Below are 19831 nucleotides of genomic sequence, written 5' to 3'. Positions count from 1 at the left end.
TCTATTGGCTAAAAACAAACCGTTTCTGATCTCTTATTGGTCAATATTTTATGCCACTCAAATAAACACGTCATTCCATCTTTATTTACAAATGTAACAGCGTTATTACGAAAGAATAATTGTTTATGTATTATTTGTATTTTTTATAAACTAAGAACGATACACATTTGAATCAAAAATATTGCAAAGTTTGGCGAAAATACCGACGAATGTTGCGCCCGGATAGTTCAGCATATCCGAATAAGTCAAGAGCGTCTCCTGGCGGAGACATCTTGTATTATTGTTATTGTTTTCAACAATAAAGTAGCATTAAAATACGTTTTGTTAATAAATTTACATACTTAATTTTCAATTAAATACATTATGTGGCATCGAATAATTCTGTCTTTTTTATATTACAACGCGCAGCGGAAGACGTTAACTGTGGTCTGCGCAAACTGTGCGCAACTTCTAGTTTCTCGATCAACTCGGTTAAAGGTTGAAGTTTAAAGTTCAAATATATAATCAAAGGCGTTGTAAGCTTCAGTAGATTCATCATAATGTTGATTGCAGCTGCCGGCAAGATTTAAACTGTTCGAAGTGAACTCGCTTTGGATCTAGATTGTACTTCTTGTCCTTCCCCTTTTTAAAGTCGCACTGCTCCGTTACGTGGAATAAATGACATAACATGCTAACGCAGGAAGGAGGCAGCGAACAACAAACCTGCAACACGGCGCAACCTCTGCTGACAACGGGGGCAAGGTTTTTGGAATAAATGAGTTAGAATACGCAGTTCGGTAACAATATGTTTGCTCTGTTGATGCAGCAACGTGATGCCATTTGTAGAAAATACAGCAGAAAGCTGCTGTCGACACTGTTAATAAGAAACTCGCATTTATTCGCCAACAAGAGTGTGAGCGGTGTAAAAAATGTGACGGGAGCTGCTGGGAGATCGGATCACCTCAGAAAGATCCTCTTCAATCTAAATCGGACTGATGCGATTCAGGTCCACGGCATAATTAAGGTAAGTCAGAAAATATAGTAAACTTCGCCTATTGGCTTTAGTGCATTGATGTTAATGGAGCATCTCGTAATGTAGAAGATCACTTTTTATTCATAAATATCAAAAAGTAGGATCTGAAATCCTAAAAAGCGTTCTACCGACTAAGCATAATGTATAATTTTACTGACAGGCAGCAATTGTCAGAAACCATCAATATTAAATGTGAAATGTTTGTCGTGGGAGTTTTCTCACATTTCTCTGACACATTCCCAAGATTAAATACACTTTTGGTGTTTCCTGGTCCCATTTTAGAGTATTCTCCACAGACCATTGGGTCCTGGAATGGTTGGAATGAGTAAAGAGTTAACCAGGAACAACCTGCTGAGGAACCCAGTTGGGCTGATTAATTTATTGGGTAAATTTAAACTACTGTATCTACCTCCTCACACACATGCTTGCATTTGTTTAGACCTATTTTTGATGAAAGATCTCTTAATTTCAGGGTCATTTAACTTCTTCAGCACATCTCAATCCAAACAAGAGAAAAATAACAGTAATGCCCCAAAGGGCAAAACTCCACAGGAAGATGAAGGTAAATAATCCAACGTTTTGGCTGATTATTTTGCTGCTAAAATGATCTGATTACCTGACTGGGCCATTAATTCCTATTACTTATCCTTTTTATGCTTTCTTTCAATCATCAACCTTTCAGAGGAGAAGAAACGCCGCGAGCAGGAGGATCAGATGTATAGAGAACGCCTGCGGACCCTCTTTATTATAGCACTTATCATGAGCCTGCTAAATTCCATCAATACCAGCGGTGGGAATATTTCTTGGAATGATTTTGTCAATGAGATGCTGGCCAAGGGAGAAGTGTCACGCGTGCAAGTTGTTCCTGAGAGCGATATTGTTGAAATCTACCTTCATCCTGGAGCGGTCATCTTTGGAAGGCCTGTGCGTGGCTCTGCAGTGAATACAAAGACCTGTTTTCAAAGGTTTTACAGCGGGAATGTCTCCTCTGACACGTCTCCTGCTTTACAGAGGCTGGCGCTCATGTACAGAATGCAAGTTGCCAACATTGATAAATTTGAGGAGAAGCTGAGAGTTGCAGAAGAAGAGCTCAACATCGACACCAAAGACAGGATACCAGTGTCGTACAAACGTACTGGATTCTTTGGAAAGTAAGAGCTAATAACCTGTGATTTTCTCCAGGTTTATACTCATTTCTATCTCCTCAGCATCATTGAATCTCCAGGGGGTTCTGTAAATATTGTCATGATGGTTATTTTATTGTTATTGTCTGTCAACTCTAGTGCTGTCTACGCTCTGGGGATGGCCGCCATCGGGGTGGCGATACTCTGGTACATTTTCCGACTGGCTGGTATGGGTGGCAGAGACGGCGGCTTCAGCGCTTTCGTGAGTTCAGGCTTGTGTACGAATATGCCCATCCCAAAAATCTATATGAAAATCCACCAGGAAGTTCCAATGTGCTTATTTCCATTACTAGAAAGTCTGCATGTGCACCTTCAGACGCTTGTTCTTCACTGAATTGTCTGGCACTTTTTCCCACATTTCTTTCAGAACCAGCTGAAAATGGCCAAGTTTACCATCGTGGATGGAAAATCTGGTAAAGGTGTGAGTTTCAAAGATGTTGCAGGTATGCATGAGGCCAAGATGGAGGTGAAAGAGTTTGTGGACTACCTGAAGGTATGAAGCTCTAATCTTACACTCATGCTGTTTACTGATCCTTTATCTTGGATTTTCCTCTGTCTCTTATCACCGTTATGTTTTTGTGTGATGTCAGAACCCAGAACGATACCTCCATCTGGGAGCCAAGGTTCCCAAGGGTTCGCTGCTCCTCGGGCCTCCAGGATGTGGGAAGACCCTGCTGGCCAAGGCTGTGGCTACCGAGGCTCAGGTCCCATTCCTGGCTATGGCTGGCTCTGAGTTTGTGGAGGTCATCGGAGGTACGCCCCCTGCTGTCCACCTAGCACATCATCACCATATACCCTGAAAAATGGGGTTCAATGTGCTGTCTGATGATGTGTGTAGGTTTGGGTGCAGCCAGAGTGAGAAGTCTGTTCAAAGAGGCTCGGAGCCGAGCGCCCTGCATCGTCTACATCGATGAGATCGATGCTGTGGGGAAGAAGCGCTCCACCAACGTGTCAGGATTCTCTAACACTGAGGAGGAGCAGACTCTGAACCAGCTGCTCGTTGAGATGGACGGTGAGTAAAGCCTTACGGGATTCTAGAAGCAGCCTCGCTGTCATTGGTGTTGATCCGCCTGGATGAAGAACCCCCAAACTTCTTCTTCAGGTATGGGAACGTCAGACCACGTCATTGTCCTCGCTTCCACGAACAGGGCAGACATCTTGGACAATGCTCTGATGAGACCTGGCAGGCTGGACAGACACATCTTTATAGACTTTCCAACTCTGCAGGTAATCACTCAGCAGGTGCTGGTGAGAAGAAAAGGTCTAGAGACCATTTCTCCTGAAGCATTCATATGCACAGACTCCAACAGTCCTGTCAACTCCGCCTCGTCTTACTTCTCCTCTCAGGAAAGAAAAGAGATCTTTGAACAGCATCTGAAGAGCTTGAAGCTGAGCCAGCCAGCTCATTTCTACTCTCAGCGCCTGGCCGAGCTCACCCCGAGATTCAGCGGTATTTACACGTTTCCTAATTAGGCCTGATGGAGTTTGTAAAAAATTAATAAGCTGTCAGCTGACAACATCTCATGCGTATAATAAAGCCTCTTTTGCCAACCTGCTGTCTCTCTACAGGTGCCGACATTGCTAACATATGCAACGAAGCTGCCCTGCACGCCGCCAGAGAGGGACACAAGTCCATCGACACCTTTAACTTTGAGTATGCGGTGGAGCGAGTACTAGCGGGTAGGAATACGTGGCTGAGCAGTGCGGAGTACGTCTTCCTTCCTGGTCTCTGACAAGCCTGTGTGCCTGCCTGTGGTTTTCAGGAAGTATAAAGAAGAGTAAGATCCTCGCCAAACAGGAACAGAAGGTGGTCAGCTTCCACGAGTCTGGTCACGTTTTAGTGGGGTGGCTGCTCGAGCACACAGAGGCAGTCATGAAGGTGGGCCTTCTCATGCCTGACTGGAAATAAATATTAAATAAATAATATACTCTGTGGTTGTTATGGTAACGCAGATGGCGAAGAATGTGAAAACGTCACCGATGGCTGGTGTGAATGTGTTTCTCAGGTGTCCATTGCTCCGCGGACTAACGCAGCCTTGGGGTTTGCCCAGATTCTACCTCGGGATCAATATCTGTTCACCAAAGCGCAGCTGTTTGAGCGGATGTGCATGGCGCTGGGTGGGAGGGCCGCTGAGGCCATCACCTTTAACAGGGTTACGACAGGTACCCGTGTCTTTCCTGTCAGATCCGTTTGTCGGTCCGTTTGATCCCGTGCGGCTCATCGGTGATTAATAACTCCTCCGCAGGAGCGCAGGACGACTTGCGGAAGGTGACACGTGTGGCCTACTCCATGGTGAAGCAGTACGGCATGTGCGATAGCATCGGGCACGTCTCGTTCCCAGAGACGGAGGAGAAAGGTGCAATTGGACGGCGTCCTTTCAGCCAGGCCCTGCAGGAGCTGATGGACCATGTGGGTACTTGTTCTGGGATTATGGTTTTGTTTACTTGTGTTGTTACCTTGTGTCATAAAGGTGTAACATGGTTTCAGGAGGCTAAGATGGTGATAGCGCGTGCTTACAGGCAAACAGAAAAGCTGCTACAGGACAACAAAGACAAGCTGGCGCTGGTCAGTTCTGCTTATTTTGATCTAATTCTTGTTTTTTTTTTCCTATTTTCACCCGAGTCTCGGATGAATTTGTTGTTTTTATTAGTCATAAGTGGCAGATTTGTCTCCTACAGTTGGCCAATGCGCTGATGGAGCGTGAAGTGTTGAATTACGATGACATCGAAGCGCTCATCGGTCCGCCGCCGCACGGCCCCAAGAAGATGATCGCCCCGCAGACCTGGCTGGAGGCCGAGAGGGACAAACAGGACACGGCGGAAGAACCTCGGCCGCCTCCACGCAACAGCGGAGAGGACAACATGAACCCGCAGCTGGTCTGAACAGAACTATTCAGGGCCCGGGTCACTAACCTGGGACTGACCCTTCGCTTTAAAGGAGCGTTTGATGGAATGTTAAAACCAGGCAGATGTTGCCAGCTGTCTGAGACGGTCTGAGAGAACTCGCCTCATCTGGAGAACTCCTGGTTTTTTGAAGACCTTGAAAACAAATATTTCATATCACATTAAAGAGCATTCAGACTTTTAGATGCACTAAACCCAAAATGAATGTTTTCTACAGTCTGTAGCATCAATAATCAGCCGTGGACGCCAGTCGCGGTAGTGTGCACTTTCATCCTGCGCCAGATTATTCAGCAGACAAGGTCGAGTGTATCAGGAAGTGTGTGGTTTGATTGTTACAGTGACATAATAAAGAGTTATTTAAACATTGTGTGTTTAATAATACACCCAATAAAAGATGACCTTACTCTCTCATACCATTAAAACTCCAATTTATTCACCATATTAAAAAAAAACAACATTCAAATTCTCCAAACAGAACTCTGCGGTACAGGTTACTTTGGTGAAATTTAGCGCGGCCGTGCTAAAAGGAGCCTGAAACGGAGAGGTTGTGAATAAGATGAGGAAAACAGTCAATTTCAAGGCAGATTCACTTTATAAAATAATCACATATATATATAAAACACATAGAAATGCAGATTTGAATACAGTCCAGTTTCTGTGCATCACGAACACCTCATCTCCACACACCTTGCGTCTGTTTAGGCTAAAACAATCCTAAGTGGCTCTTTCCCACCGATGGTCAGGAGGAGTCCTCGCGGCTCTGCACAACCTCTACCTTCAACACTTAAACTTCATCGGGGTTGAGTCTTTAAGGCGTCTCGGCCGAGCGATGCTCGTTAACGTGGGTCGTACATGTTGGCCAGTTTCTGAAACCGTGGTCCCCAGTCGTTGAGATAATCGTAGTCTTGGTCTCCGTCGGAGCTGCCGGAGGCGATGGAGCTGAGGCTGCCTGAGAGCGACCCCTCTCCCTCATAGTCGTAGATCAGGGCCGTGTCGTACGGGGGCACGTTGGGGTCACCGTCTGCAGCCTCCAGACCCTGAAACAGTTTCAGTTAGAGATTCAAGGAATTAAAAACAGCTGTGGCTGAACGCGATGCTGTCTTTTCCCCTATTTATATATTTTCCCCCTGAGTCTGAAATCTCGCGTCAGAAGCTTCTCACATCACTGATGTAGTCCTCGATGTCAGTGGGGTCAGCGGGGGGTCTCCGGGGGTAGATGGGGGAGGGCAGGTTATGCGGGGCGTCCCTCCTGAGCGGCTGCTTGCCTCGCGGAAAGCCCGGCATCGGGTAGTAGGAGCCCGGGGTGGAGGGGTCATCGTGGGGGTTCCACAGCAGGTCGATGTTAAAGCCGTTCTGGGAGGCGAGATGACGACGTTAGCGGCACTGATCTGTCGTTAGTACATTTGGGACACGGGTCGTATGCGGCCCTCGCGGTCAGACCGCCCCAGACTCACCTCGTCCTCCTCGCCCCCTCCCTGCTCGTCGTAGTTGAAGACGTTGTCGCGGACGTCGTCTTCCGACTCCCCGATAAGCAGCCCCGTTCCCTTCCTGATGTGGTGGCGTCTCCCACAGGTGGTGGCGGCCACAGCCAGCAGCAGCAGCACTGCAGAAGAAGAAACTCACCCATTTATCAGCATTCCACAGAACCAAATTCCAGACAGGACTGTTAAATGTGTTAAATGTGTTAAACGGGCCAAATCCAGTCAAACTGAGTTCGTTGATGGTCATTAAAGCACATTTATATGAACACGAGATGCTTTTGTTTGCCTTTAAGATGATTCATGGGGGGGGATCTACTTTTTAAACCACCTGAGGTTCATTTTGATCAATTGCATCTCGTCCGTTTTGGATTTCCTACTGAACAGATCCGACAGCTGTGTGAGTGCTTTCTCGCTCTGATTACTTACGCAGGAGGAGCGCGATACTGGCCATGATGATGATGAGGGCGATGAAGCTGATCCCCACGCTGGAGCCCAACACAGCGCCCGCCGCAGATTTGCAGTCTCCGGAGGAATCGCACAGGCACACGGTGATGTTGACGTGAGCAAAAGAGCTGAGAGCCGGGCGGCCGGAGTCCGACACCAGCAGTGGGACCGCGTACTCCCCCGCCTCCAGCAGCACCAGCGGGTGGAGGACGGCGTGAGTGGCTGCGGGGAGCAAACGGAGAGTCGTGTGAGATTCACGGGAGCGACGCTCACCTTTACCTCGCTGCTGTTTCCCTTCGTACCGTTCAGCTGAGAGACGGTCCAGTTGACGGGCAGATCGTCGGGGATCTCAAAGATGAAAGGAGCGGCGTGCGGAGGGTAGTCTTGGTCCACAGCCGTCACCACCAGCCCAGAAGCTTCAGGGGTTCCTTCCTTACATACGGACCCGCTGACAGGGACCACCTGAGGGGGGAAGTCATTGGTCTCCTTCAGAGTGATGGTCACTGCACCAGTGGTTGACAGGCCTCCAACATCTGCACAGGAGCACAGGCACAGCTCGGTACAGCTGCTTAAATGTGCAGGAAGAGACACATTAATCAGACTGGCCGACCTGTAACCTTGACCACGGCTCTGTAGATGTTGTTTCTGACATGTGGGGAGCGCATGTTAAAGCTTTTTTTTGCCGTAATGTCTCCCGAATCTCTGTTGATGTCCAACCACCTCTCGGGATCTCTGCTGATCTCATACCTGCCAAGAACCATCAAGCTCAAACGTGGGATTCTTTAAACCATCAAGATGCTCCTCTTACTTTTGTTGCTCTGTCATACCTTAGTTTTGAATTTTCTGGGTCAAAAGCATAGTTGCTCTTCAGCAATGTCCCAGGAGGAACAGACTCAGGAACCACAATCAAAACAGGGTCCTCCCTGAAATGCGGAGCTTCATTCTCGTTCACAACCTTTACCTGCACGGTAGCAGAGCTCAGTGGGAGGTTTGGCGCTTTGCTGCTGAGGGCATTGACATTTTCTACCCTCAGTTTTAGGTTGTACTCATCTCTGGCTTCAAAATCCAGCGGCTGCAGGAGAAAACAGAAAATTAATGATTTTCAAAAGAAATGACTATAAGTCTCCGCTCTAGTCAAATTAGAGTCTGCGAGGATGAAACGCGTAATTCTAGAATTAGCCACTGGGTGGCGATGTTGAGACGCGATTTAGAGCCCAACAAATAATGTATTGATTCCAAATTAATTATTTATAAAAATGAAATAATTTACACCAATGGTTATTTTTTAATTAAAAAAAAAAGTTGTTTTGGAAATTACAGACACGTGAGTTCACTTGAAAAAATCCACTCTGAAGTTTTTTTAAAAATAATTCCCCCCCTTTTTTCTGTCTAATCTTTTTCTGTATTTCAGAGTAATTTTTTTTTCTAAATTATGAAGACAATTTTAAATACCTCGAGAACCTCCAATCTACAAGTGAATCCAAGGAGCAGTATGTCCAGCTTAATCTGGAGAAACACTGCTATGTGTGGGAGACCTGAATGGGCTCTCCTGAACAAATAGAAGTCCTCAGGTGCTTGCATAAAGTTGGCAAAGTAATAGTAATAAAATCACAGTTAAACTAACTAAACAAGCCAGTTATGTGTGAATTGAGCTCTCAATAAAGGAATAAATCCAACTTTTGTTTTGAATGCTTTCTAAACTCGGAACAAAAATTAGTCTGAAGAATGAATGAAAAGCATTCTGAGTTGAAAACACAAAAAAACAAAAACAGAAAATCTCCTGAAAAGACAAGCATATCAATAAATTACTCTCAAGCTTTTTTTTCTCTCCAAGTGAATGAAATGGAATCATTTTACATTCACAGGAACAGAACATATAAGAGACTTTAAATAATAGCAACAAATAAGCTCCGAACTCTTAGTAAATGCTACTCTCTCTCTCTCTCTCTCACACACACACACACACACACACACACACACACACACACACACACACAGTAATCCACTGTGAATTTGATAATCAAAAAGCTTAACAGATGCTTAAAAAGCTGATCAGACGGTACCGTCAACACTGTCAGGACACCCTGGTTTGTGACAGGATCCGTACTGATGTCGAAGTTGCCATCGGGGTCATTTGTAATGGAGTATTTGGCCTCCCAGTTTCCTGTTCCTGGGTCATCCCTGTCCGTCACGTTCACGCGGCCGACCTCAAAGCTCTTCCTGTTTTCCAGTGCGGTGAAACTGTACTGCAATCAGCAAACGCAAGAGACGACTGTAAACAGTCCCGATACGATGGTGGTCCACGTGTGGCTGATGGAGCGGGGACTCACGGAGGCAGGGCGGAACTGCGGAGCGTGGTTGTTGATGTCAGAAACGTGAATAATCGCCACACCTTCGCTGGTTAGTCCCTGACCCGACATGTCGGCGATCTGTAGCCTCAGTCGGAAACTTTTCACCACCTGCGACAGACGGCGGCTCGTTTCAGTCAGACTCTGAGCTGCGGAGATGCGACGTTTTCAGCTCCACCTGCGTCTGTACCTCTCGGTCCAGCCCCACGTCTCTGGTGTAGATGGTTCCCGTCTCGTTGTTGATGCCGAACATGACCTTGGTCACGGCGTTGGGAGGAACGCTCTCCTGGCCAATGATGGAGTAGCTCAGAATGGCGTTTTCGGTGGTCGGATCATCCGCGTCAGTGGCCGACACCGACATCACGGACGTGCCTGGAAAAAAAAGAGAGGAAGAAAATAAAGAACCAGTTCGAATCCACTAAATCTCTTATACATCAGCTAAACTAACGCCAAAGCACCAGTGTGTGTGGGATCTGGCGCCACCTACTGGTGAGATTGTGTGAATTAAAACCATCTGATGCTAAAGATCCTCACCTATGCATGCTGAAATGTGTACAATTTAAAACAACAGCTTGCACCTGGGATTGAGAACTCTGAAACAGTGCCCACAAACTGGCTCTGGGTGAAGACGGGTCTGTTGTCGTTCTGATCCAGGACCACTATTTCTATGGTGGTGGGATTTTCCAGTCTCTCGCCACTGGGGGACAACGCGAAGGCCTTCAGCTGCACAGACACCAGAGACAATTGTACATGAACGCAACATGGAGCCACAGGGGGGGGGGGTTCGCCGCAAATCTCACACGTGCACACGTGCCGGATGTGGCAGAAAGCAATGCAGGAAGTTTGGTTGGACATGGCGGATTACATCATAGTCATCTGGTTTGAAACAGTCGAAGGTCTGTCCCGGGACGGCCATTAACCCCTGCAGGAAGCTGACCTCTGGCTGTTTGTGCGAGGATCTATGACACTGATAAATGCTTTAGGACAGAAACACAGAGCCCTGCTCACAGACACGAGCTGCCAGGACTCTCCGAGGGCATCGGCAGGGGAAGGGTTTGGTTCAACAGCCTACTTCTGCTGATTGCCCTCTAAAAAAGACCTCAAACGTCTGAGGGATTTAACGCGCCGCCCATAAAACCTCTCCTACCGTAAAGGAGCGGTGTTTCTCCCTGTCCAGCGGCTGCTTGCTCCTGATTACTCCCGATTTGTCGTCAATCTCAAAGAGATTCTTGGGCTCCTGGTCCACCCCTGGTCCCTCCAACTTGTAGATCACCTCACCGGTAAAGATCTTGTCTGATTTGATCTAGACGGGGAGAGAGGAGATGAAGCTGGCTGCGTATGTCAGCCATGTGCTCTCACACCAGATGTTGCTCTAATGAGAGACGGCCAAGTTCAGCTCTTTGACAGAAGGTGAGACTTCACCCATAACAGTGTCTAGTCGAGACTTCTCTGTTCTATTTCCATCACTACGTGCGCATAATGCACGTGTGTGATGCTATCATCAGCCTAGACAGCTGTGGTGATCGTTATTCTCTCTATTAGCAGTCTGGATGGGAATAGAAGGTTAAAGCTGTGGTGTTGTCTTTTCTCAACATGTATGATACAAAACACTTGTCTTCTCCAATTTTCACCAAGTGAGTGTTGAGGTCTCAAATCCAAAAGTAAAAACAACAGTATTATTGGGAGGGATCGTGCTACATGGACATTTTATCTCATCATTTCGCGATGACGCAATGACCCGACATCTTTACCTGGACCAGGGCCTCAGGAACCTGCTTGCTGTTCTCCAACACTCTGATTTGAGGGATGATCCAGTCTCTCTTCACCCTGGACAAGCCCTTGCCTTGCTTCCTCCATGGGGAAAGAACCCGTGGAGGATGCTCTTCGAGGGAGCTCCACACCTGAGAAACATCAGACAAATTTCAGATCAGCCACCTTGTTTGAGTATCCCCCCCTTAAATCCCCCATAATAGCAACAGCGAGCGCTTGTGTCTGATTCCCATAATTCCGCTCCACAGAGGACACGTCTTATGTCATTGTTGACATTTGCAGCTGTTTAAGCTGTTGTCTGGCGTCTCCCTCGCTGCTGTAACGTTCCCCCACGGCCTGTACGGAAGATTATGGCTCCAAGGTAGAATGCGGTGCGATTGTCCAGGGCAGGAGGGGTTCAGGGCCACAGCTTCAGGTTTCACACGCTAATAAAGGCGCCTCTTTTGATCAGGGCCCAGACAAACACAAACGCTCAGGAGGCCCCGCAGCTCTCCTGGCTACGTCCACACAAACACGGACCCGCACACATGCACATGACAGCTGCCGACTGTGGATTTAGATGCTGTGATTTCCCACCCGCATTCCCGCTCGCGCTCACAGATTCCCCTTTATGCTCCGACCCTGCACCTGACTGGGAGCGCTGGGGTGGGGGGGGGTCACCTTACAGAGCTGATCTGCTCTAGGAATTCCACAGACGCGCTCGTAAATACACTTTCTCGCACACACATGCACGCGGGTCCATGTACATGCGTCAACATCACTGTCCACCCACACATGCATCTATACATTTCCGCTGCTTCCGTTTTGTCTGTGGGAATTCTATAGCTTCAGCAATATTTCAACATGTGTTTAAGCACTCAGAGTCAGATGGAGCCAGAAATAAATCTGGATGTACTAACCAGACCGTTTGGGGTTTTTTTAATTCTAAATTTGCGATCTCATAGAAAGATTTTCAGGAAATTATTGAAGGGAACAGTTGAATTAACCAAACAGTGGGTTCATTTGGGAATCATTTCTGAATGGTTTGTGATCCCTGACCTGCATCTGAGGCGGGTGTCCAATGTCTCTATACCACCGTGGCGTTCTGCAGAGAAGAATGGCAGCCACGGTCGGCATCTGCAGGCCGAGTCAGAGGCCAGGCTAATCTTGGACTGCTCAATATTCCCAGATTCATCTTTTGGGATGTTTGTCGCCGTCGTCATCCTCGCTGTCACGGTGACACTGACGCTCACGTTCCGGGAGAGAATGCCCCCCCCCCCGCCCACGCAAATTCCTCCTCACAGCTCAGTTTGATACTCAAGATCTCAGCGTGAAGGAGCTCTGAAACTTGCAGCGGCGTATCCCACATACGGCACCGGCATCGAGGACAGCTGCATCACAGTTGGACGTCCCAGGATAGAAGCGTCTAAATTTATCTTATTGGTGAACATATGCTGCACCGCAATCTCCCAACAGTTTACAGCCTTGTTAGTCAAAACGCTGACACATGAGAATTGTGATGTTTGCATGCAGAAACATGTTTGATGAGGTCATGGTGTCTATGGAGCGTCTTCCAATGTTTAAGATAAGTGAAGCAACAAACAGGCGGGGGAATTCAGCAGGATTAACAACATCCTCCTGGACGCAGTTAAGTTAAAGCTAGCTCAGATGGCTCAGTTAGCTCGCCTCTCACGCACAAGGCGCACGCTTCCTTGAGTGTGGAGCAGCACTTCCTGTCACGCCTATGGAGACATCACTTCAGGTGAGCAAAGCCGTGAATTTTAAAACTGTTAAAAACGGTCTCGTGCACAAAACCGTGGCCAGCGCCACATTCTAATGATTTTACCAGACCACGGGGCAGAAACGCCGGTGTCACGTTACCAATTAGAGCGAGGAGTGCCTCCTCTTAAAGGCTGAGTGATGACACCACCCACAGGTTAACTGTTCTCAGGCCTGTTCCCAGAAACCTTTACAGCCTGACCTTTCACCTCAGGCCCTGACAGAAGTACGGACGACTTGTTTAAGGACAGAAAGATGCCGGGCCCTCACCACCGGTGTGGCTTTGAAGGACATAATTGTATTGTCGTGCTACGCGTTCGCCCTCTTTGATCCACATCAAAGCATTAAGTCACATTCTTGAAAATTTGTACAACAATAAACATTTCTTGCTGTTTCTTACTTTATTATCTGAAGCATTAGTGTGAGTTTGTTTTAAATGTCTCGGAGATGAGTGTTTAATATTGCTGGCGCCAGACGTGGAGAGGATCCGGACCAGCCGCAAAGGTCACAATGGCAAGAATGAACCAACAAACTGCGCGTGTGGATTAGCGAGAGCGCGTTATGGTCTGGCCAGTGTTTATTTCTGAATCTAAGTCACGTCTCAGCCACATGATCTCTGTCAAATGAATTCCACTTTCATAGGAAAAAACTGAGTACAAACAAAATGATAAATTCTACTTTAAGGTAAATAAATGTGGAGAAATAGAGAATACTTTGATGTACACCGGGTAAAAAATTAGCTGAAACATGTCAGGGTACAGAAATTTACGACCAAATATCAACTCAGATGTACACAAACATATATCTTATTAAAAATCCTCCTCAGTTACTCACTAGATAGAGTAAACATGCAGCTTCAGTGAGACGTTTGTGAAAATAACAGCTCGGCGCGTCGTATGATATGAAATTTCAGAACCTGCGAGTGAATTTGTGCGTCTTTACACCGTCTGATATGCGACTTGGCCGAGAGCCGATGGCTGACGGTCCCTCCGGCCGTGGGTTCAAAGGTCACACAGGTGTCCCCTGTGGTCATTTCTGTATCTGGTGCTCAGACGTAAATATTCTAACCACCCAGATCTCCTGCCTCTGCTAAGTCATGGGTATGGACCTCCTATTTTGGTGCCATGAACAGATGTTTGCTGGACAAGCTTAGACTGCAAAACCAACGAGTTCATGAACAAGGAGGCAAAAATCGACGCTGTAAGTTACTTTAGGATGTGATCATTCTTATTCTCAAATATCCCAGGAGACACTGAAACTGAATATTAAAACACAATTGGCTGAAAATGCTGGCTGAGATGAAACAAACAGATCCCTCGCAGCAGTTGTGGGTGTTTTCATCAGTTAATCCGAAAACCTGTGCTGGTGTCTTTTATTTTGCTAAGTTATCACCCGTCTCAGTTACGTATCTGGCTTCTTTTTACGATTCCGCTGTTAAAAATAACAAGGTCAGAAAAAAATGAGGAGGAAATTGAGTTCAGTGAGTGAGACTTGATGATCTCGAGCTCTCTGTTCCTTCTGCTGCTCTTACAGGCGGCAGGTATCCACACAGGCTTCCACTGATCCAGAGTCAGCACCAGCTGCCCGCTGTTACACACTCCTGGTTTGTGCCCGATTTCACGGTCGCGGAGCGGCCCGCTTCTCTTTCCACGAGGAGATTACGGAGCGGGACAAATGGCGTCATGTGTGCATCTGGGTACAGCTGTTGCTTCTGCCCACTCCTCACAGCAACACACACACACACACACACACCACACACACACACACCTCTCATAAAGTAAAAAAAAACACTGAAACAAGTTGGAATTAAGTTGTGTGTTCATGAGAAATCTGTCTTCGAGACTTGGATGCTGATGAGTGTTTGAGCCTCTCTTCCGCCTTGTTGCGTTGCTACGTTGGGTTAATGATAGGCTAACCTCAAAACGACAATATTTTAACCAGCAAACTGAGAAAAAAGAAGATGATGATTCAGAATTCAGCGTAATGTCATTTGAGACGAAAGCCTGACTGTGACCAACTGGACCTTCCTGCTGCTGCTGCGTCATTGTTCTTCCCAAAATTCACAATCTGCGTTTCCATAGATTCTGTCCCCAACGTGGAAAATAAACCACACAAACAACATAGATGAACTATACGGACTCTTTACACAAATTCTCTGCAGTCAGTCTCCAATCACAGATGCTTAATCCTTCATTTCCTCAATCATAATAAAGCAACAATGGGGATGGATTATCCAGCACATCCCTGCAAGAACGTCTGGGGGAACCACCTGAAGCCAAAGCCCTCAAAGGTCCTCCCAGCCTGGGCTCCATTAGTGCTCCACACAGGGGAAGACTGATGGTGGTTGGAAGTGCTGGTGGTAACATCTCAGTTTATGTTCTCATCCATTTTCCATCTCACAGTGGCGTCTGCCGCCAGGGTCTGTTGACGGTGCCCCGAGCCCCCTGCAAACATCTGGAGCCTGGCCCTTGCTAGAACACTCCGTCATCCTCGCTTTGACAAGAATCGACGGTTTAGAGCTGCCGCTGGCGGCGCTGATGAATATTAGCGGATGTTTGGTTGGAGACATCACTCAGGTAAAAACATAAACTGCGTATTTGTGGAGCGGGTCGGCAGAAGGTCACGCTAATCACCTTCTAGAAAGGGGGGGGGGGCTGAAATGGGAGGACGGTGCAGCAGAACACGAGGACGAGGGCAGAACACCAAAGACGATACCGGTAAACTACAATATCCTGGCAGACCAATCATTTCGATTCATGTTCGTTATTTTTAGCTCACTGAGAGATTAAGAGGAGTTTTCTTACCTGACGGAGCGAAGCAGCCAGGACACACAGCACCAACATCCATGAGGCCATCTCAGCACCTGCACCCACACACTCTGCTGGTCAAAGATCTGAGCTTCCTCCACTAAAAACCCAGATCAACCCGTCTCTCTCTCTCTCTCTCTCTCTGCTCCCTTCACACTCATAGCCTCTCAGCCTGCTTCTGCTCCCCTCTCAGCTATTCCCTCTGCATGGCTGGGCTATGTCTCACAGTGCTGGGGTAAGGGGTTAGAATTTCAACAGCGGCCCTCCCATGTACCCCAGCACATGTGCTGTCACTCAGATGGGGGGGGGGGGGGAGAGAAGAGCAGAGCAGCTGTTCAGCAGGAGGGTCTCCACCAGTTAGTCAAAACCTTTGAGGATTTTAAAAGCAACAATACTGGCAATGCTGAATTTAAAACCAAGAGACATAAAAAGTAGAAACCCTCCAAACCCTTGTGACAAACCACATGTATTCACCCAGTTGTTGAGGCTCGGAGCCCCAGTTTGGTTCATCTGTGCGTAATTTGAGCCCCACAGGGGAAGATGGAGCTGAACCTTCTCTGGGTGTGAGGCAGGTAACACCTCCCAGGATAGGTCACCTGTCCCTCACAGCACGCCCTCACAGCGACTGCGATGACAACCTCACCGCCACAAGCCTCAGACGTGAGACCTCCGTCTCTGGACTGCTGAGAGAACGTGTTCTAACTGAAGAAGAGATAATGATGTCACTCTCAGAGGTAAATTGGGACAGAAACAAATTTAACGCTTCCCCGACCGCGCTCCCTCACGGCTCGTAAGTCATCTCACATCTGTTGCTCTTGTCCACCCCGACAGGAAAACAGCCATGAGCTTTTGCTTTTTTTTTCATTTACTGGCGCCGCTCGAGAGAACAGAATAGCGTTGTGTTTAGGGTCTTTAGTATCTTAGCAGCCCTTTCTTCTCCAATGCTCTGTGCACAGATCAAGCGTTGGGTCATGCATAACTCCGACGCCTGGTGCCGTCACGCGTGCGGAACCTTCCAACCAACCCTTTGATGCTATTCTAAACACGGTGTCAAAGATGTCGACGAGGACTAATGGCGCACTAGAGGTTTGCAACCGGAGGTGTTTGTCTCCATCAGACGGACGAGGAGGTTCCCTTCCTCGGCTGTGCGCTCTCAGGAGGGACGAACCGGGAGGAAAGCTGCGTCTCGCCAAAGCCAGATCTGTCCGACAGAACCCCCTTTCATCGAGTCCTGGCGCAGAGGTCAAAGGTCACCGCGGAGCGTTCAAAGGTAAACAATGTCAGAGGAGGCTGGCTGTTCTTCCTCCTGCCCGACTCACTGGGGGGATTCAGGTTAAACCGAACCCCCCCCACAGTCGCAGCTACTGCCGATAGCAGTGATCAAACTCCTGTTGGAAAGAGCAGGGGGCTAATGGAGGATGTTGGCAGACGGGCCGTGCGTGCCGAGTGGGCGTCGGTATGCTTCCATGTGTCACCGTGTGTGTGTGTGCGTGCGTGTGTGTGTGCGTGTCCAGTGAGAGTTCCAGAATAAAGGGTTGATTTTTCAGCACCTGTCTCTGTCTTTTCACTCAGAGGCACTTGGCAGTAGACGCCCCGATGTTTCGCTTCCTTTCACACACACACACACACACGCGCACCTGCGCACACACACACACACAAATGAAAGTTTTAGAATTTGTTTACTGAGGTTTCATTCGCTCTAATGTATTAAAAAGCTCTGAAGTCCAAAGGTGGTGCTCTTCTGCCCACTGCCGGCTGCTAAAACCCCTCACACCTAAACGTGCTCGTGTGTCCTGACCATCTAAATAAATCCATGTATCACCCTGGATGTGATTAAGGTCTGGAAGTTATATTCAGCTTTGCATGCAGGTGTTATCAAGGGATAGATCTGGGGAGGCCTACAAGAACTCCCAAGAGGACAGTTGTCTCCAACATTCTGAACTGGAAGACATCCCAACACTCCCAGTAATCAGGGGAAAATGGTCTAACTAAGAGCTGCAGAAGATCCACCATGACCACAGCACTTCATTAATCTGGAAAAATTTCCCCTCCTCAGGACACTTGGGGGCCCACCTGGAGCTAGCCGAGCATGTTTGGGGCGGCCAAGCTGTGCTCCTCACTTGCCCGACACATCATTGCCGTGAAGCAGGGCAGCAGCGGCGGCATCAGGCGCACGAGCCTGACCCAGAGCCCTCAGGACCTCCGGCTGAAGCTTCACCTTCTAGCTGATTCTGACAACAGCAGTGGTTAAAAATGGATTCTCTTGAGTCAAAGTCCTGACCTGAACTCAGCCTCTGAAAAGACCTAAAAATGGGCCGTCCCCCGACAGCCCCCATCAACCCGAACCTGAACCTGATGAATGGCGGAAGATCTGTACCTGCTTCTCATGTCAATGCCGCCATTCAGTAGCATTTAAGACCACAACATAAGAGAATGTTAAAGATGTAAAGGGAGTGAAAACACTCTGCTTTGACTATAGCTTTAAATGTCTTGGCGGTCTAAAGGAACTGTCCGTGTGAGCTGAAGTTGGACATGTTCAGCCAATATTAACTCACATTTTTCCATGAACTGCCAGAACATTTAAGCCGGTTATATTCCACAGACGGCATGTAAAAATCTACACCTTCTGATTTGACTCTCTGAAGAACATCAGATGCAGCAGCACAGCTGAAATTAGATCATGTAATTCAAAATCTGGCTCACACTGGGTCCCACTGAGGCGATAATAGCAAAGGAAATGTGTGGCGCTCCAGTCAAGTCTGTATTATATTCCCCTGAACACACATGAGGAGCCCCGCTGACCAGGAAACCTGGAAACAGTCTGGCTCACCGGGTAGACGGTAACATAATGATGGATACCGGAGGGAGGCAGAGGAAACTCGGTTTTCACACCACATTACTGATGGCGGTGACAGGAACGGCGGCGAACCATCTGGAAGGCTGCATTTCGAGACTTTCGCTTCATCTTTTTGCAAAAATAATATTTGCTTGGGTAAAGTCAAGGAATAAGATGAGCTCCAGAACGTGCCCTCAACATCTGTGTGTGAAGCTCTTGTTTAAAGATAAAGAAACCTACATTTGCCAAAAGCTTTGTGAAAGATTAAAATTTGATTGGAAATCTATATAATCTATACCAAAGTTTCCACTGAAGATGTCAACATCTCTGTTTTAGCTGCCATTGTATTGTTCTAAATAGGAATAAAATTATTCACGGTTACCAAAATAAGCTTTTAAACATTTTAAGTTGATCTGTGTTTCTGTAGATGCCCGTTTTTCTTATTCATTAATCAAGTAGTATTTTTTAATTTAAAGAATACTCTTCCTTGGCTCTACTTTGCAGCATTGTGTCCCCTAAACCGCCTGCAGAGGGCAGCATTGGACCACTAAAACCACCTGGCTGAGCGATAACTTCCGCCTCTCAAAGCTTTTTCAAAATTCTTAAGAAATTTGTTGATGATCAGAACAAATTTTGACCCTGGGTATGTCTGGCGGATTATTAAGCAAAGTAATGGCATTGACTCACAATGCAGCAGTCAAACAGCTCTAGAAAAAGCAAAAACTACGGTAACTAACTATTGTCTTTCCGTTATAGTCACCTTGTTTGAGTCTCAGCTCATTACAACCTTTTACAAATCAGACTTCTTTGTCCGGGTAGACAACATCACCCCCCAGCAGTGACTGTGGGGGGAGTGTGTGAGAGAGGGAGGTGGTGGGGTTACTTCACATAGAAGCTTGGCTTCCCTCCACCATTGTGGGTTGCCAATTAGAGCCAACACGTATGACACACTTGACTCCCCCGCTTGAACCATGGCTGGAGATAATAGGCCTCTTCCTGCAGCCCAATCGATGACACACTGTCCCAGGGTGGACGTCTGCCTCAGTAAACACACACACACACACACACTCGCACGCACACGTACGCACACTATTTTCTACTCCACATCTTATCTGTCACTGAGTAAAATGTCAGCTTTCTCACACAGAAATATAGAAGCGCCACCAAAATACATCCAGACTGAAAATCTGTCCACTCTTGTTCCCTTAAAACGCCCGGAAATATTTTCAGACAGGGTTGAAAAAAAACAACAACCAAGAGCCTGTTTTTCATGGTTGGATGAGAAAA

General features: G+C 47.4%; 2 protein-coding genes and 1 long non-coding RNA gene across 3 annotated transcripts; 2 read left to right on the top strand and 1 right to left on the bottom strand.

The window, feature by feature from the left end:
* Positions 1-481: 481 nt before the first annotated feature.
* spg7 (SPG7 matrix AAA peptidase subunit, paraplegin) lies at positions 482-5511 on the top strand. Its single transcript, XM_057025640.1, has 17 exons — positions 482-1003; positions 1295-1397; positions 1485-1574; positions 1695-1936; positions 2024-2163; positions 2296-2398; positions 2564-2689; positions 2787-2949; positions 3035-3208; positions 3299-3423; positions 3544-3646; positions 3766-3876; positions 3960-4075; positions 4203-4359; positions 4443-4606; positions 4685-4762; positions 4876-5511. The coding sequence occupies exons 1-17, from the start codon at positions 785-787 to the stop codon at positions 5077-5079; spliced, it is 2418 nt and encodes an 805-aa protein (XP_056881620.1). The 5' UTR covers positions 482-784; the 3' UTR covers positions 5080-5511.
* Positions 5512-14640, bottom strand: cdh15 (cadherin 15, type 1, M-cadherin (myotubule)). The gene is made up of 14 exons (XM_057025641.1): positions 12182-14640; positions 11125-11274; positions 10521-10676; positions 9952-10096; positions 9564-9745; positions 9356-9484; positions 9089-9271; positions 7853-8097; positions 7636-7772; positions 7328-7558; positions 7008-7247; positions 6555-6703; positions 6262-6453; positions 5512-6137 (listed from the first exon to the last, which is right to left on the bottom strand). The coding sequence occupies exons 1-14, from the start codon at positions 12257-12259 to the stop codon at positions 5937-5939; spliced, it is 2418 nt and encodes an 805-aa protein (XP_056881621.1). The 5' UTR covers positions 12260-14640; the 3' UTR covers positions 5512-5936.
* Positions 14641-16088: 1448 nt separating this feature from the next.
* On the top strand, positions 16089-17257 carry LOC130521852 (uncharacterized). The gene is made up of 2 exons (XR_008949469.1): positions 16089-16442; positions 16665-17257. It is a non-coding gene; the product is annotated as an uncharacterized LOC130521852 (long non-coding RNA).
* The last annotated feature ends 2574 nt before the right edge of the window (positions 17258-19831 follow it).

This window comes from Takifugu flavidus, chromosome 2, assembly GCF_003711565.1.
Source record: "Takifugu flavidus isolate HTHZ2018 chromosome 2, ASM371156v2, whole genome shotgun sequence".
NCBI classification, from domain to species: domain Eukaryota; kingdom Metazoa; phylum Chordata; class Actinopteri; order Tetraodontiformes; family Tetraodontidae; genus Takifugu; species Takifugu flavidus.
The sequence above is the reverse complement of the archived record's forward strand: the minus strand, read 5'-3'. Positions and strand labels throughout refer to the sequence as shown.

Bases quoted from the DNA above. Each gene is read 5' to 3' on its own strand.
- spg7 (XM_057025640.1), top strand. From the start codon at position 785: ATGTTTGCTCTGTTGATGCAGCAACGTGATGCCATTTGTAGAAAATAC. The intron at 2,399-2,563 runs GTGAGTTCAGGC...CATTTCTTTCAG, and splicing joins ACGGCGGCTTCAGCGCTTTC to AACCAGCTGAAAATGGCCAA. The intron at 4,076-4,202 runs GTGGGCCTTCTC...TGTGTTTCTCAG, and splicing joins ACACAGAGGCAGTCATGAAG to GTGTCCATTGCTCCGCGGAC.
- cdh15 (XM_057025641.1), bottom strand. From the start codon at position 12,259: ATGCCGACCGTGGCTGCCATTCTTCTCTGCAGAACGCCACGGTGGTAT. The intron at 10,677-11,124 runs GTAAAGATGTCG...CTCCCCGTCTAG, and splicing joins TTCCTGAGGCCCTGGTCCAG to ATCAAATCAGACAAGATCTT. The intron at 6,704-7,007 runs GTAAGTAATCAG...CTTCTTCTGCAG, and splicing joins CAGTATCGCGCTCCTCCTGC to TGCTGCTGCTGCTGGCTGTG.